Source organism: Cyprinus carpio, chromosome A11, assembly GCF_018340385.1.
Source record: "Cyprinus carpio isolate SPL01 chromosome A11, ASM1834038v1, whole genome shotgun sequence".
Taxonomy (NCBI): domain Eukaryota; kingdom Metazoa; phylum Chordata; class Actinopteri; order Cypriniformes; family Cyprinidae; genus Cyprinus; species Cyprinus carpio.
This window is the reverse complement of record NC_056582.1, coordinates 1,518,714-1,534,207: the sequence shown is the minus strand read 5'-3', so window position 1 is coordinate 1,534,207 and position 15,494 is coordinate 1,518,714. Positions and strand designations below refer to the sequence as shown.

Here is a 15,494-nt window from a genome sequence, read left to right as displayed (position 1 = left end):
GGTCAGAAAGTTTTTTTTTTTTTTTTTTTTTTTTTTTTTTTTTCAAGATATTACTTGTATTCAGCAAGGGCGCATTAAACTGATAAAAAGCAACAGTAAAAACTTTTACATTGTTGGACAAAAATCCTGTTTAAAAAAATGCTGCTCTTTTAAATGCTCTATTCAAAGTAACCTTAAAAAATATATATTACTGTTTGCAAAAATGAAGCAGCACAACTGTCTTTGAGATGATAAAAAAATGCACCAAAACAGAATATTTTAATCATTTCTTTTGGATTGTATGACACAGAAGACCGGAGTAATGGCTGCTGAAAATTAAACATCATAGTAAAACAGTTTTTTTTTTTATTAAAACAGCTATTTAAAATTGTAATATTTCATAATGTTACTGCTTTAACTGTACATTTACAAAAACATTTACAAATCTTACCTATCCTAAACTTTTGAACAGTGTTTTTCTTCATTTTTTACATGGCCATGAATAAATCAAAGTATTTGAAATTTATGAGACTTAATTTATTACTTCTACTTTCAACTTATAATTATTCTCCATGTGATTTAATAGTACAGTAATATTGCAGCATTCAGCAGGTACAAAGTTTTATTTGTTAAGGCCACAAAGGCCCTACACAGGTTTATGTCCACATTTCCCTCCAAAGTGTGGGCATACTGTGAGGTCCGCTGGGGCCCTAGGTACACATTTTCAACTGGGATGCTACTTAGGACAAATAGAGGGGACACTTTTGGCCCACAGTATTCCCACTCTTTCTCCACTGGGCCCACACCCAGCCCACAGTGTACCCACACTTCCACCATTATGCCCACAGCCAGCCCACACTGTGTACCTGTGGGCATGTTATGGGCACACAATTGGCCCCATTGGGGGCCCACTCAGCTTTGTGTGGGCCAGCCCACACTCAACCCACACTTTTGAGCTGTCCCACTCGGGCCCACACACGGGCCCCATAGTACTTTTTGGGGTACTTTGGGGTAAAGATTTTTTGCCCACAGTGGGCCTCAAAGGGGCATGTTTGCTGAGATGTCACTTCCTGTTGCCAGCAGTTGGAGCTATGACTATAACTGAATTTGGGCATTGGTGTTTGTTCAGGACATAACACCTATAAGGCGTGTGGAATTTGGGGCAGATCAGACATTGCTTGCCTGAGTTACATAAATTTCCTGTTTCATTGCTGCTAGCATGTTTGAGAACATTTCTAGCACGTTTAGCACGCAATGGCATATTTTACTGTGTTGCAAATAGTGCATAACAGTGTAAAACATGACACTTCCTGTTGCCAGTAGGTGGCTTTATAACTATAACCAAATATGAGCATGTAGATGTAATCAAACTTGTGAAGTTTGAGGCAGATTGGACATTGTATGCATGAGTTACAGTAATTTTCTGTTTCACTGCATTAATAACATGCTTAAACACTTAGCTAAGTGTTGCTAGCATGTTTTAGCATGCTTCTAGAATGTTGCCAGCCTATGTAACACTTGTTGATGCTTTTTATTATGTTGCTAGGAGTCCATAACAATGTTAAACATGTCACTTCCTGTTGCCAGCAGGTGGCGCTATGACTATAATCGAATACGGGCATGTTGATGTGTTCAGGACAGGACTCTTATCACACTTGTTCAATTTGGGGCATATTGGACACTGCATGCCTGAGTTACAGCAACTTCCTGTTTCACTGCATGAATAGCATGCTTTAGCACTTAGCTATGTGCTTCTAGCATGTTTTAGTATGTTTCTACCATGTTGTCAGCCTAATTAACACTTGTTGACGCTTTTTAATATGTTCCTAGGAGTCCATAACAGTGTTAACCATGTCACTTCCTGTTACTGGCAGATGGCGCTATAACTATAACTGAATTTGGTCATGAGTGTTTGTTCAGGACAGAACACCTATCACACGTGTGAAGTTTGGGGCAGATCGGACAATGCTTGCCTGAGTTACAGCAACTTCCTGTTTCATGGCGAAACATCAAACTTTGTCAGGCCGCCAGGGACACACCCCTTGACGAAAACTCAAAATCTTCACAATTTAACGTCACAAAGGTCTAATGATGACCCTCACCAAATTTAAAGATGATCCGATTAAAACTGTAGGAGGAGTTCGTCAAAGTACGAGGCATGGAAATGGCAAAAACTGCACAAAAATTGTACAGGAAATTCAAAATAACAAAATTCCTGTTGGGTTCTGGATTTTGTACCAAGATACTTTTTTGTAGGTAATGGTGTGTTATATGTGTGTACCGTTTTTCATGCATGTACGTAAAACGCACTCCGTTGAAATTTTACAGGTGGTGCTATCAAGCCATTTTGCCACACCCACTTCTGAAACCTATATCAGATGTAAATTTTCGCCAGTTCTGACGCGTGTGCAAAGTTTCGTGAGGATTGGAGCATGTTTAGGCCCTCAAAAATGCGATTCACTTTGGAGAAGAAGAAGAAGAAGAAACGGAGCAACTCCAAGAGGGTCCTCGCAATGCGGTGCTCGGGCCCTAATAATAACACATCTACAACCATGGTGCATAATTAGTTGATATGTGATCTTATTAGTCATTAAACTTACTGTTTAAATTTGATATAGAATGATACTCAATACATGTTTGGCAGTTGCCAGACAACTGATCTGCTGTTCCATTAAAATGAAGAGTCAATATAATTTTTCTCTTTTAATGCAATATTTGTGTAAAGACACACAAAAAAAGACCTGCATCATATTAGAAAAGATCCACAATGACACATTGCATTACTTTATAACTGGTTTATGGCATAATGCAGAGGAAGTTTGTGCCATTTATAATTTTGTGTCTGTGCTTGATACTTTTCACATGGGTCTACTTATATGGTGTTTTAAGGTTTATAGCAACAACTAATAGTACAAATTAGAAATCAATAAAGCTAATTTAAATCGAGTGAATAACCAGCCTGTCACAAAGGGCCTAGTAGACTAACTTACTTCTGACTTCATGTGTTTCCTTGAGGGCAGCAGCGCTGTCACACCCAAACCAAAGGCGCAGATTTATGTGTCCCTATAGAATTGCATATGTATGTAATCATAAATACTAGTTAAATAAAAACTTATTAAAACAATATACGCATGACAGATAGTCAGAAATACAGATCTGTGAACTATATGGACAAAAGTATTGGGACACCTGACCTTACACCAACAAGGACTTTAATGACATTGTATTTAAAATGCATAGACATTAATATGGAGTTGGTCCTGCTTTTCAGCTTTTCTGGGAAAACTTTCCATGAGATTTTGGAGTGTTTCTGTGGGATTTTTTGCACATTTATGCAGTAGAGCATTTGTGAGGTCAGATACTGATGTTGGATGAGAAGGCCTGGTTCAGGATCTCCGTTCCAGTTCATCCCAAAGGTGTTGGATGGGGTTTAGGTCTGAGATCTGTGCAGCCGGTCGAGTTCTTCCACACCAAACTCATCCAACCATGTCTTTATGGACACTGATTTGTGCTGGAATATGCTGGAACAGAAAAGGGACCTTTCCCACAAAATGTCTTGGTATGCTTAAGCACTGAGATTTCTATTCTCTGGAAGTAAGTCACACCCCTGAAAACAGCCCCATACCATTATCCCTACTCCAACACACTTCACCAAACACCTGTCCCAATGCAGTCAGGCAGGTAACGTTCTCCTGGCATCTGCCAATCCCAGACTCACCCATCATCAGACTGTGTGATCATCAAACCTGTTCCATGAGTCTCCTGCCACACAGTCAGTGTGCTGATATTAATGCCAGTGGAAGTTTGGAACTCTTCAGCTTTGGAATCTGCAGAGCGTTGATGACTTTTACATACCATTCGCCTCAGCACTCCCTGCCTCACTACACACTGGCGACTCTATTTCAGACACTGGTTGCTGTCTGGGTATGCTTATGTTGAAAGATAATTATTAAATGTTTAATTTAATTTCTTAATTTGTGCATTTTTTATTATTATTTCCCTTGCTTTTGCTATACCTGCTATAAGAGGGAATGTAGCAATTTCAAGGTTTTAATTTGTTGTTTCAGGCTGATAGTGGCCTTTAGTTAATGCAGTTTTGGTACCAGACAAGACTTGTTGTAAACTGGTTTTGAAAAATAGACAAACAGATGTCATCTGACCTATTAATAAACATTATCACAGACAAATGACTGTTCAGCTGCCCAAAGCATCCTTCATTATACGGCTAAGCTAAGTGTGCATCACATACTTATCTTCATTTTCATTTCAATTCAACATTTATACAGTAATTGCTTTTAAGCTCAAATGATTTATCAAATGGATGAAAAATATCAAGGTATGACTTAAACACATTTTATTATTGCACACAAATCCATTGCATTACTGTGATAAGGCAGTACAATATTTACAGTTTATATATAGTTGCCTTCAAAAAGTATTGTTGCACCATCAAATTTTAATGATGGAATGTTTTTTCTTTCTCAAATCAAAGAAAAAAAAAATATTAAAATGACCTATTTGTCAATGAGGAATAAAAAGGGAATCGATACTTTCTGAAGGCACTATATATGTGACCCTGGACCACAAAAACAGTCTTAAGTCGCTGGTGTATATTTGTAGCAATAGCCAGAAATACATTGTATGGGTCAAAATTATAGATTTTTCTTTTATGCCAAAAATCATTAGGATATTGATAATGTTCCATGAAGATAATTTTGTAAATTTCCTACTGTAAACATATAAAAACTTCATTTTTGATTAGTAATATGCATTACTAATAACTTCATTTGGACAACTTCAAAGGCGATTTTCTCAATATTTAGATTTTTTTTTTTTGCACCCTCAGATTCCCGATTTTCAAATAGTTGTATCTCGGCCAAATACTGTCCTCCTAACAAACCATACGTCAATGGAAAGATGATTTATTCAGCCTTCTGGTGATGTATGAATCTCAATTTTGAAAAAAGGAACCCTTATGACTGGTTTTGTGGTCCAGGGTCACACATTTATAATGTGTACAATATTTCAACCCAAAAATTGAAACCTGCCCACTAAAATATTACCAGGTGTAACATCAAGCAAATCTGATCAAATCATCACACCTCTGTCAGTAATCCATCTATGGGTTGGTCCTGTTTTCACACAGAATAACCTAATATTATGGCAAGCAAACATAAACGCACAGACAGAAGATAAACGTGTGTAAATATTCCAGCTAAATGGACTGAGCAGTCATGTGTGAGTACTGTAACAGAGGAATCACGAAAAAAAAAATGTCCAAATCAACAAACTCTTATGGCTATTATCACATACTGTTTCTGCAGGACTGTAGAGAGAGGTGATTTTTCAATCTTGCATCCCGTTCAGTCTACGAGTCAGAATTCAGCACAAAATCTTCTTGCAATCACTTACTCCGTTTCATGCAAACTTTGTGTTCTCAGCGTACCATATAGTGTCTTTCTCATCAAGTACAAAAATATATTTCTATTGACGAGCAAACGTCAGTAAATATTAGTTATCTGCAGACAGATCTGTGGGGTGTTCAAAGTTACTTACTGTTCAGTCGAGTTACTCATTTAAGCGTTTAACATCACATTACACATGAGAGCAGACACACAATGATGTTTAAGATACTGTTTCTGCTTTTCTCGTTTAAAATCAAATACTTCAAGACAGAAGAACTGCTTGTTTTTATGCCTTACACACATTCGTAAAAGGACTCTCGTAACTAAGACTAGTTCATGTTCAGGCACACACACTAGCATAAAGGTGAAGTGTGTCATTTCTGCTCTTTGGCCCGTGCTGGTCACAGAGCGCTTCTCAACATGAAACTGGCAGGAAAGTTTCTCAGTGACAGACAAATGACACACTTCACCTCTGAAGAGTGAACGACACAGAAAACACAAGCACTGATGACAAGGACAGACGTCTCATCCATAGTTGTAGGTGAAGTTGTAAGTGCTGGGCTCTTTGGGCACAGGGGGAGGAGCCTCAGGGATGGCGATGTTCTCCAGGTCAAGGAGGCGGAGCTTCATTTCCATGCTCATTAATGTGTCAAGGTCACTTCGTGTGAGATCGCTGCCCAACTCCTTCCCCAAGAGTGCAGACACTCCATCCGTCCAGATGCAATACTGATCCACACAAACAAACGCAGCACAAATGTCACTCATCTTTCCCAATAAAGTGTAAAATATCATATTCAAGCACTGCAGTCTAATGTAGTCTCTGTGAATCTGTGCACTCGAGGCACAGAGATGTGTGTCTGGCGTGAGCGGGCTGTTTTTAAGGGCCAGTGATCGACAGCAGTTGTCATGTGAGACACAGTTAATGGAAGTCGGTCGAGATGCGTGAAGCTAGCGGTTTGATGTTCATAGTCTTGTTTTTTGCGTACTGCTGTTTGTAAATATTGCTGTAATGCAGTTCTAGGATTGCTCAGTTACTTTCAATGTTTTCTAGAGATGTGACTTTGCAGACATATGCACACAAATCATAGTCAATTTTTCCATAACATATGAATGAGTGTGACACTCTAAAGATTTGACAGGTTTTTAATATGTGTAAAGATGTAAAGACACGTAAACTACTGTGTGCTCTTTTAGAAACGCATCAATGTTTAATCAGTGTGAATTTCTACTGTCAAAATGACATTTGTTTTGGAGAAACTCATAAATAGGAATTTTTTTTTTTGATCATAAATTGTAATATCGATTTCTTAACTATTAGGGATGGGGAAATATGTACAAATAATTAAGAATTAACACACTGGCATCAAGTAACTAGTTGGTGTGAACTGAGATTATGGTGTAAATGCATATTAGTAATACTTGTGACAGGCGTTAGATCATCGCATAAAAAAAATAATGATCAGAATTGATCAATAGTAAAACAAAACATGTCAAATGGAAAAATGGCTCCACAGGAGAGCTAAAGTCACACGTGATATTTATTATAATGGGTTTATGTGACTACTGTTGATGTTTTTAGATTAAAAGCTTGTCAGATTGGTCATGTTCTGTAATTGTTGTTAAAACATTATATATATACAGTACAGGTCAAAAGTTTGGAAACATTACTATTTTGAATGTTTTTGAAAGAAGTCTCTTCTGCTCATCAAGCCTGCATTTATTTGATCAAAAATACAGAAAAAAATGTAAACTTGTGAAATATTATTACAACTTAAAATAATAGTTTTCTATTTGAATATACTTTTAAAAAAAATTATTTATTCCTGTGATGCAAAGCTGAATTTTCAGCATCATTACTCCAGCCTTCAGTGTCACATGTAACATCCAGTCTATCACATGATCATTTAGAAATCATTCTAATATTCTGATTTATTATGAGTGTTGGAAACAGTTCTGCTGTCTAATATATTTGATGAAGAAAAGGTTTTAAAAAGAACTGCATTTATTAAAAAAAAAAAAAAAAAATGCTAATAATATATATTCTAATAATATATTTTCTTTACTATCACTTTTTTATCAATTTAACACATCCTTGCTGAATAAAAGTATTGATTTTTATTTAAAAAAAAAGAAAGAAAAAAAATTACTGACCCCAAATTACTGACCAGTAGTGTATATTGTTATTACAAAATATTTATATTTTAAAAACATAGCTTTTTACAGCAGAACTGTTTCCAACTTTGATAATGAATCATCATATTAGAATGATTTCTAAAGGATCATGTGATAATGATCCTAAAAATTCAGCTTTGCATCACAGAAATAAATTATAATTTAAAGTATAATAAATTTAAAAACAATTATTTTAAATTGTAATAATATATCACAATATTACTTTTTTTTTCTGTATTTTTGATCAAATAAATGCAGGCTTGATGACACTTTTGGCAGACACTTTTATCCAAAACAACTTACAAACGAGGACAATGGAAGCAATTAAAATGACATTTCTGTCATCATTCACTTTCCCCATAGTTGTTCCAAACCTGCATGAGTTCCTTTCTTCTGTTGAACGCAAAGAAGATATTCTGAAAAACGCTGGTGACAAAATCATTTCTGGTTCCCAGTGACTTTGAAATTATAATGGAAATCAATAAGAGCCAGAAACTGTTTGGTGACACATGTTCTTCAAAATATCTTCCAATAACAACTTGAGGGTGAATAAATGACAGAATTTTTGTGTAAACTATCAACTAATAACAATGAACTAATTAACTAAACTAGACCAACTATTTTCCTGTTTGACACTGTAAAGCTGCTTTGACTCAATCAGGATTGTATAAAGCGCTATACAAATAAAAGTGATTGACTTGATTAGACAAAAGTGCAAATCAACTGTAACTAATTACTAGTGAGAATTTTTAATTGATTCATAGCCTTAGTTAACTAAAGAGTGTCCTCGAACTCTTGCATTTCCAACAGAACTGTGACTTTAGTGCTGTTTTTGAGACTCACCTCGTATTTGTTGGTTGCCACAAAGTTGAGAGCCTCATCAGGATCATAGAGGATGGAAAACGCCAACTCTAACACTTCCTACAAACACAACACTTCAGTCATGCATGTGTAACATAGAAATCGAATGTGTTTGTGTATTTTACAGATAATACTGCTTGAAAAAGTGAGTCAAACTAAACAATTCCTGAAGAAGTTTAGAGAGGAACCAGACTCAGCTGAAGGAATATATTTAAATCAACATGCATGCAATATTACCATATTAAGATGTCTGCTTCATAAATGCATTATTTAATAATGATGATTAGGTCAGTTTATGCAGGCGGGATTTGAAAAAAGACATTAAACAAGAGTTTATCTCTCTTTATCAGTTCTGTTCTATAATGTGCTGGTGAAGATGAAGGAAGAGGTTTTACCTTGTTCTGTTTGAGCGCACTCTTCTCCTTCATGTGCGGACAGTCTTTCCCCGTCAGCACCGCTTTAATGTCCGACACGGGAACTGTGGGTCAGTGACAGTAAGTGTGAATACACCGTGCAACACATGATGTGATAACTATTCTATCACAGAACTGCGCTCACTCGTATCGGTGAGCAGTTCAAACGGCACTTCGCCCTGTGGAGACTCGTCCAGATCTCCGTAGTGCAGGACCTTGTGATTCAACGACAGACGGCAGAACCAGAACTTCTCTGTGAGAGGAACCAAAGACCATTAGACACTCCAACAAGAGAAAACTGGCATTACAGACTAACACGGCAGAAGCAGCTGTGAGCTCATGGCACCTTGTCTCCGTCTGTTGCCGAGTTTGCGAAAGCAGCTTCCCTCACACAGACGACTGAGTCGCTGCTGTTTGATCAGCTCCAGAATCTCTGGCTGGATCCGCTCACGCAGATCACTGACAATCAAGAGGAAGCACACTTGAGACCAGCTTATATGAACACTGGATCGGTCGCTCGCTCCTCCTCGGTACGTTTGTCTTATTTTCTTGAGATTCAGAAATCAAGATATATTTACTGGAGAAGCAAAATGACAGAAGATAAGACTGGTCAAAATGAAGTGAGTTTATGTGAGTTTGTGATTAAAACAAGAACACATTTCTGCCAATGGGTTAAAAAAAAACAAAACAACTTAACTCTAAAAGTAATTTTCATAACCCATTGACAGATATGTGTGACCCGTGCTTGCAAAATTTTGAGCTACATGCAATAAAATGAGAAATGTCGATTTTTGTCAAATTTGAGTTTTTGACAAAAATGAGTTCATTAAGCCCTCGTCTAGCAATCCCAATGCTTCAAATAGTAATTAAACATCTAAACTTATCTTTATTTGTACGTTACTGAGAGAAGTACCCTTTCTCCGCTCGTTCACGATCTGCTGTCTCACGATCCACATACATATACAGAGAATTACAGGTTGTAAGTATTCACGCAAATATAATATATAATCTGTTCTGTCTTAAGTGAACGTTTGGGGAACTGTTGGGGATCCATACATTATATTAGATCTGTACATTACAGCAGGTCTTCATATATAGGCTGTCTGTCTCATTAATGTTAATCTAACAATAAAAGAAAAGAGGGAATCACTCGCTGGTCTTGATTGAACTGCTTTTGTAGTTTCAGTAATCAGTTTATTTGTAATGAACACACTAAAGGGATTTTTACATTTGATTGATTTTCTTGGATGCATTTGTTTAGATGTAAAATGAAAAAGGTAATGCACTATTTGTTTTTTCTTTCTTATATTTTTTCCTAGGTTTTTTTTTTTTTTTTTTTGCATATGTTCTTATTTATAATAACAAAGGTAAAATTAAAAATAGCTATATTGTGATTATTAATGTAGTTTTTTTGTGACTCATTTTGCCAGCACAGGTCACATTTGTTCCTGTTTTACGTATATAAACTTGCTTCATTTTGTTCAGTTTCTCCAAAAACAAGACTTGATTTCTTCATTTTGCATCTCTAGTATCTTGATTTGAGGATGTTAAGATATTTGTATTGGAAAACAAAACCACTGAGAAAAAACATTATTTTTGTAGCTCATGCAAGATTTAATGCCATGGCAATGAATTTAATATTTTCTGCTCTGATTTAAGACCTTTTTAAGACCTGCAGAAACCCTGTAACGAGAAACTATGCTTCGAATCACAGGTCAAGAGCTGTAGGTCCCACCACACAACTTTAAAAATCATCAAGACTTCTCATTTTGTTTCATTTCCTTCAAAAGACCTCAGGTGCATTAGCGGTTCATAACTAAATGATTGACTGATTAGGAGACTCTTGATCTTGAATAATGCAGAAGTTCTTGACTCACATTATAGGGGGTGACTGGAAGTCGTCCTGACTCATTCTCTCAGACTGACGCAGACGCAGGACCTCCGAGTAGCTCAGACTGCGCAGTTTGACCCGCAGCTGCTCCAGAGACGGCGGTTTCATGGCCAAAGCTCTAGTGATCTGTTCTCGCACCACCGTCATCACCTAAAACACACACAGTTTTCACTGACACAAACACACACAAATGAAAGTGTTTCTCCTCCAGCACACACGCTCACTAACACACACCTTGTTGAAATCTTCTGCAGTGGCCCTCATTTCTTTCCATGTCTTATTGAGCAGCTGTATGCAGACGCAGAAGAACTCTTCCCAAGCACGCTCGTGGGTAAAAAACATGGGATGGAAGTCGTTACACCCTTCATTCGCTGCAGAGTCAAGACAAGACAAGACAAGACAAGCCTCTCTTTATGTGTACGTCACGGAAACACACACATTATAGAAACATTTGTCACAGTTCAACCTAAAAATGTAACAAAACTGGATGACATCAATACGAATCCATTTTTAACAGTACAGGTCAGATCCACAGTCCAACTCATCCATCAGTGAACTGAGGAATTAAAACAATTGCAGAATACTTACGCAGTTCTCCAACCTGTAGAATATCACACAGCATGCGCGTCAGCTCAATGGCAGAGCGACCAAATGGACACTCATGTTTATCTTCTCGACTGCAGTTTTCTAGAACAATCTGAAAAACATTGGCATAGTATGTACAGGCCATTGACATTTTATTATTATATTTTTTATCAATAGGAGAGGTGAAAGAGGACATAAGTAACAGAAGGGAGAAGAGGAAAGGGAAATTGGAACACAAAAGACACAAGCGCATGAGCAGCACCACACCACATGTTCCACAGGAAAACATCCTACCGGCATCAGCTCTGATTCTATTCAAACAAGACGTGCTGTAGTGTGCCAGTAATGTTACCCGGAAACTCTTTTTTCAACATTACAGATCTGGCTTTGATTCACTCAGATGACTGTCTGATAATAATAATATATAATCAGATTCAAATAATACAGCATTATAATGAATTATTATTATTCTAGCATTGTTATTATAGATGACTATGTTTTTACATAATTAGTTGTACTCAACAATTACAAAGAGGGCACAATGTTTGAGAAAATACGGTTATGAATGTGTTTTCTTACTCTAATATATGTGTCCTGATGCACTTTGGCTAGGTAAAGCATGTTGTCTAGTGCCAACATTCCCGGTGGTGTCTGAGTGAAATCGATGGCAGGATTCACAGGATTCTGTGCACAAAACACAATACACACATTAGCACATCACTATCCCCAATGATCATCAAACCATCATATCACACACATCATCATATCACCATCATTGATCATCATTAAACCTCTCATCATAACACACATATCATCACATCACTATCACTAATCGTCATAAAACCATCATCACATCACACACATTACTATCACTGATCATCATTAAAAAATCATCACATTACCATCACTGATCATCATTAAACAATCATCACATCACACACATCACTATCACTGATCATCATTAAACCATCATCACATCACACACATCACCACATCTCTATCACTATTCATCATTAAACCATCATCACATCACTATCACTAATCATATTTAAACCATCATCACATCATCACAAGTGACATGACATACAGCCAAGTATGGTGACCGATACTCAGAATTCATGCTCTGCATTTAACCCATCCAAAGTGCACACACACAGCAGTGAACACACACACACACACCGTGAACACACACGGTGTGTGTGTGCTTTGAAAGGAGCAGTAGCCAGCCATTTATGCTGTGGCGCCCGGGGAGCAGTTGGGGGTTCGGTGCCTTGCTCAAGGGCACCTCAGTCGAGGTATTGCCGGCCCGAGACTCGAACCCACAACCTTAGGGTTAGGAGACAAACTCTCTAACCATTAGGCCACGACCCCCCCCATCATCATTAAGCAATCATCACATCACACACATCATCACATCACTATCACTGATCATCATTAAACCATTATCACATCACACATCACATCACCATCACTAATCATAATTAAACCATCATCACATCACACACATAATCACATCACTATCATTGGTCATCATTAAACAATCATCACATCACACACATCATCACAAGTGACATGACATACAGCCAAGTATGGTGACCCATACTCAGAATTTGTGCTCTGCATTTAACCCATCTAAAGTGCACACAGCAGTGAACGAACACACACACACACACACACACACACGTTTGTTTTTTGTGAATTGTGGGGACATTCCATAGGCGTAATGGTTTTTATACTTTACAAACTGTATGTGCTATTGTCCTACACCAACCCTACACCTAACCCTACCCCTTACAGGAAACTTTGTGCATTTTTACTTTCTCAAAAAAACTCATTCTGTATGGTTTTTTAAGCGTTTTGAAAAATGGGGACATGGATTATGTCTTCATAAGTCACCCTCTCCTTGTAATACCTGTGTCATACCCATGTCATTATACAAAGTTGTGTCCTGATATGTCACAAAAAACACACACACACACACACAGACGGACACTCACACACATAGACACACATAGACACACACACACACACACACACACACACACACACACACACACACACACACACACACACACACACACACACACACGGAGCAGTGGGTATCATTTATGCTGCGGCGCCCGGGGAGCAGTTGGGGGTTCGGGGCCTTGCTCAACGGCACCTCAGTCGTGGTATTGCCGGCCCAAGACTCGAACCCACAACCTTAGGGTTAGGAGTTAATCTCTTTAACCACTAGGCCACGACTTTCCCCATCATCATTAAGCAATCATCACATCACACACATCATCACATCACTATCACTGTTCATCATTAAACCATCATCACATCACACACATCACATAACCAATCATAATTAAACCATCATCACATAGCACACATCACATCACCAATCATAATTAAACCATCATCACATAGCACACATCACATCACCATCACTGATCATCGTTAAACCATTATCACATCACACACATCATCACTATCACTGATAGTCCTTAAAGCTTTTTAAAATATCACAATTATTCACTATAATTGATAGTAATTAAGTCATTATGTCATCGCACACATCACATCACCAATCATAATTAAACCATCATCACATCGCACACATCACATCACCAATCATAATTAAACCATCATCACATAGCACACATCACATCACCATCACTGATCATCGTTAAACCATCATTAAATCATTATCATTGGTCATCATTAAACCATCATCACATCACACACATTACTATCACTGATCATCATTAATCAATCATCACATCACACACTTTACATCACTATCACTGATCATCATTAAACCATCATCATATTACACCACACACATCATCACTATCACTGATCATCATTAAACCATTATCACATCACACACATCATCACTATCACTGATCATCATTAAACCACCACATCACAAACATCAGCACATCACTATCACTGATCATCATTAAACCATCACATCACACACATCACCACATCACTATCACTGATCATCATTAAACCATCACATCACACACATCATCACTATCATTATCACTGATCATCATTAAACCATCACATCACACACATCATCACATCACTATCACTGATCATCATTAAACCATCACATCCACACACATCACCACATCACTATCACTGATCATCATTAAACCATCACATCACACACATCATCACTATCATTATCACTGATCATCATTAAACCATCACATCACACACATCATCACATCACTATCACTGATCATCATTAAACCATCACATCACACACATCATCACATCACTATCACTGATCATCATTAAACCATCACATCACACACATCATCACATCACTATCACTGATCATTATCAAACCATCACATCACACACATCATCACATCACTATCACTGATCATCATTAAACCATCACATCACACACATCATCACTATCATTATCACTGATCATCATTAAACAACCATTATATCACATCACATCAGCACATCACTGTCATCTATCATTATTAAACCATCATCACATCACACATCAACACATCACTTTCATCATTAAACCATCATCACATCACACACATCTAGGGATGTAACGATTAACCAGTTGAAAATCGATTTAAATATGTGACAATTCAAATTGGTTGAGATGCTAAACAAAATGTGATTCATTTAGGGGTAGGAGTTTATATGAATGTATGTCTGAGGGGAACTTACTGTCTTTAGAAAAGTTTAGATGGTATTTTTTCTTTTCTGTATTTTCTGTATTCTGTATTTATTTTTTCTGTATAATGCATATTAAAGTTCATAAGTGCAGCGCTGCTTTGTTTACAGTGGTAACCAAGGAAATGCTTTAAGCGCCACCTGCTGGCAGAGAGTGAATCTGCATCTCGCTCAGCTCGTCTACTTTTTCTGTTACATGCTGATATTTATTATATATAGTTCCACAAAACTGAAGTCAAACCTTTCTGTTTTTGCTTAAAAATTTTTTAATTATACAATCTAATTTAGATTAAAAACTGTTTGTGCTTCATAAATGCAGCATCTTTGTTTGGATCATGATTAAAATGCAGTGGTTGCCTCTAATTTTAAATGAAACGAGCACAGAAAAGCCTTATTTTGTTTATATGAAGAGATTTATTTTACTTGTGTTACTTATTTATTTGATTTGGGGCTTGTTTGAAAATTTAAATTTAGTTTTGTTCT

The 15,494-nt window shown here is 37.1% G+C and overlaps 1 protein-coding gene across 4 annotated transcripts in view; it reads right to left on the bottom strand.

The window, feature by feature from the left end:
* Positions 1-5,630: 5,630 nt before the first annotated feature.
* The window catches only part of LOC109072978 (engulfment and cell motility protein 2-like), a 45,149-nt gene continuing 35,285 nt past the window's right edge, over positions 5,631-15,494 (bottom strand). For all 4 annotated transcript variants that reach the window (XM_042765840.1, XM_042765837.1, XM_042765838.1 and 1 more), the window contains exons 13-21: positions 11,886-11,990; positions 11,310-11,418; positions 10,956-11,092; positions 10,708-10,871; positions 9,177-9,289; positions 8,976-9,083; positions 8,813-8,895; positions 8,400-8,477; positions 5,631-6,110 (exon numbers count right to left, since the gene is read on the bottom strand). In XM_042765840.1, coding sequence (XP_042621774.1) covers positions 5,910-6,110; positions 8,400-8,477; positions 8,813-8,895; positions 8,976-9,083; positions 9,177-9,289; positions 10,708-10,871; positions 10,956-11,092; positions 11,310-11,418; positions 11,886-11,990 — 1,098 coding nt within the window. In that variant the 3' untranslated portion in view covers positions 5,631-5,909. The remainder of the gene's footprint in view (positions 6,111-8,399; positions 8,478-8,812; positions 8,896-8,975; positions 9,084-9,176; positions 9,290-10,707; positions 10,872-10,955; positions 11,093-11,309; positions 11,419-11,885; positions 11,991-15,494) is intronic.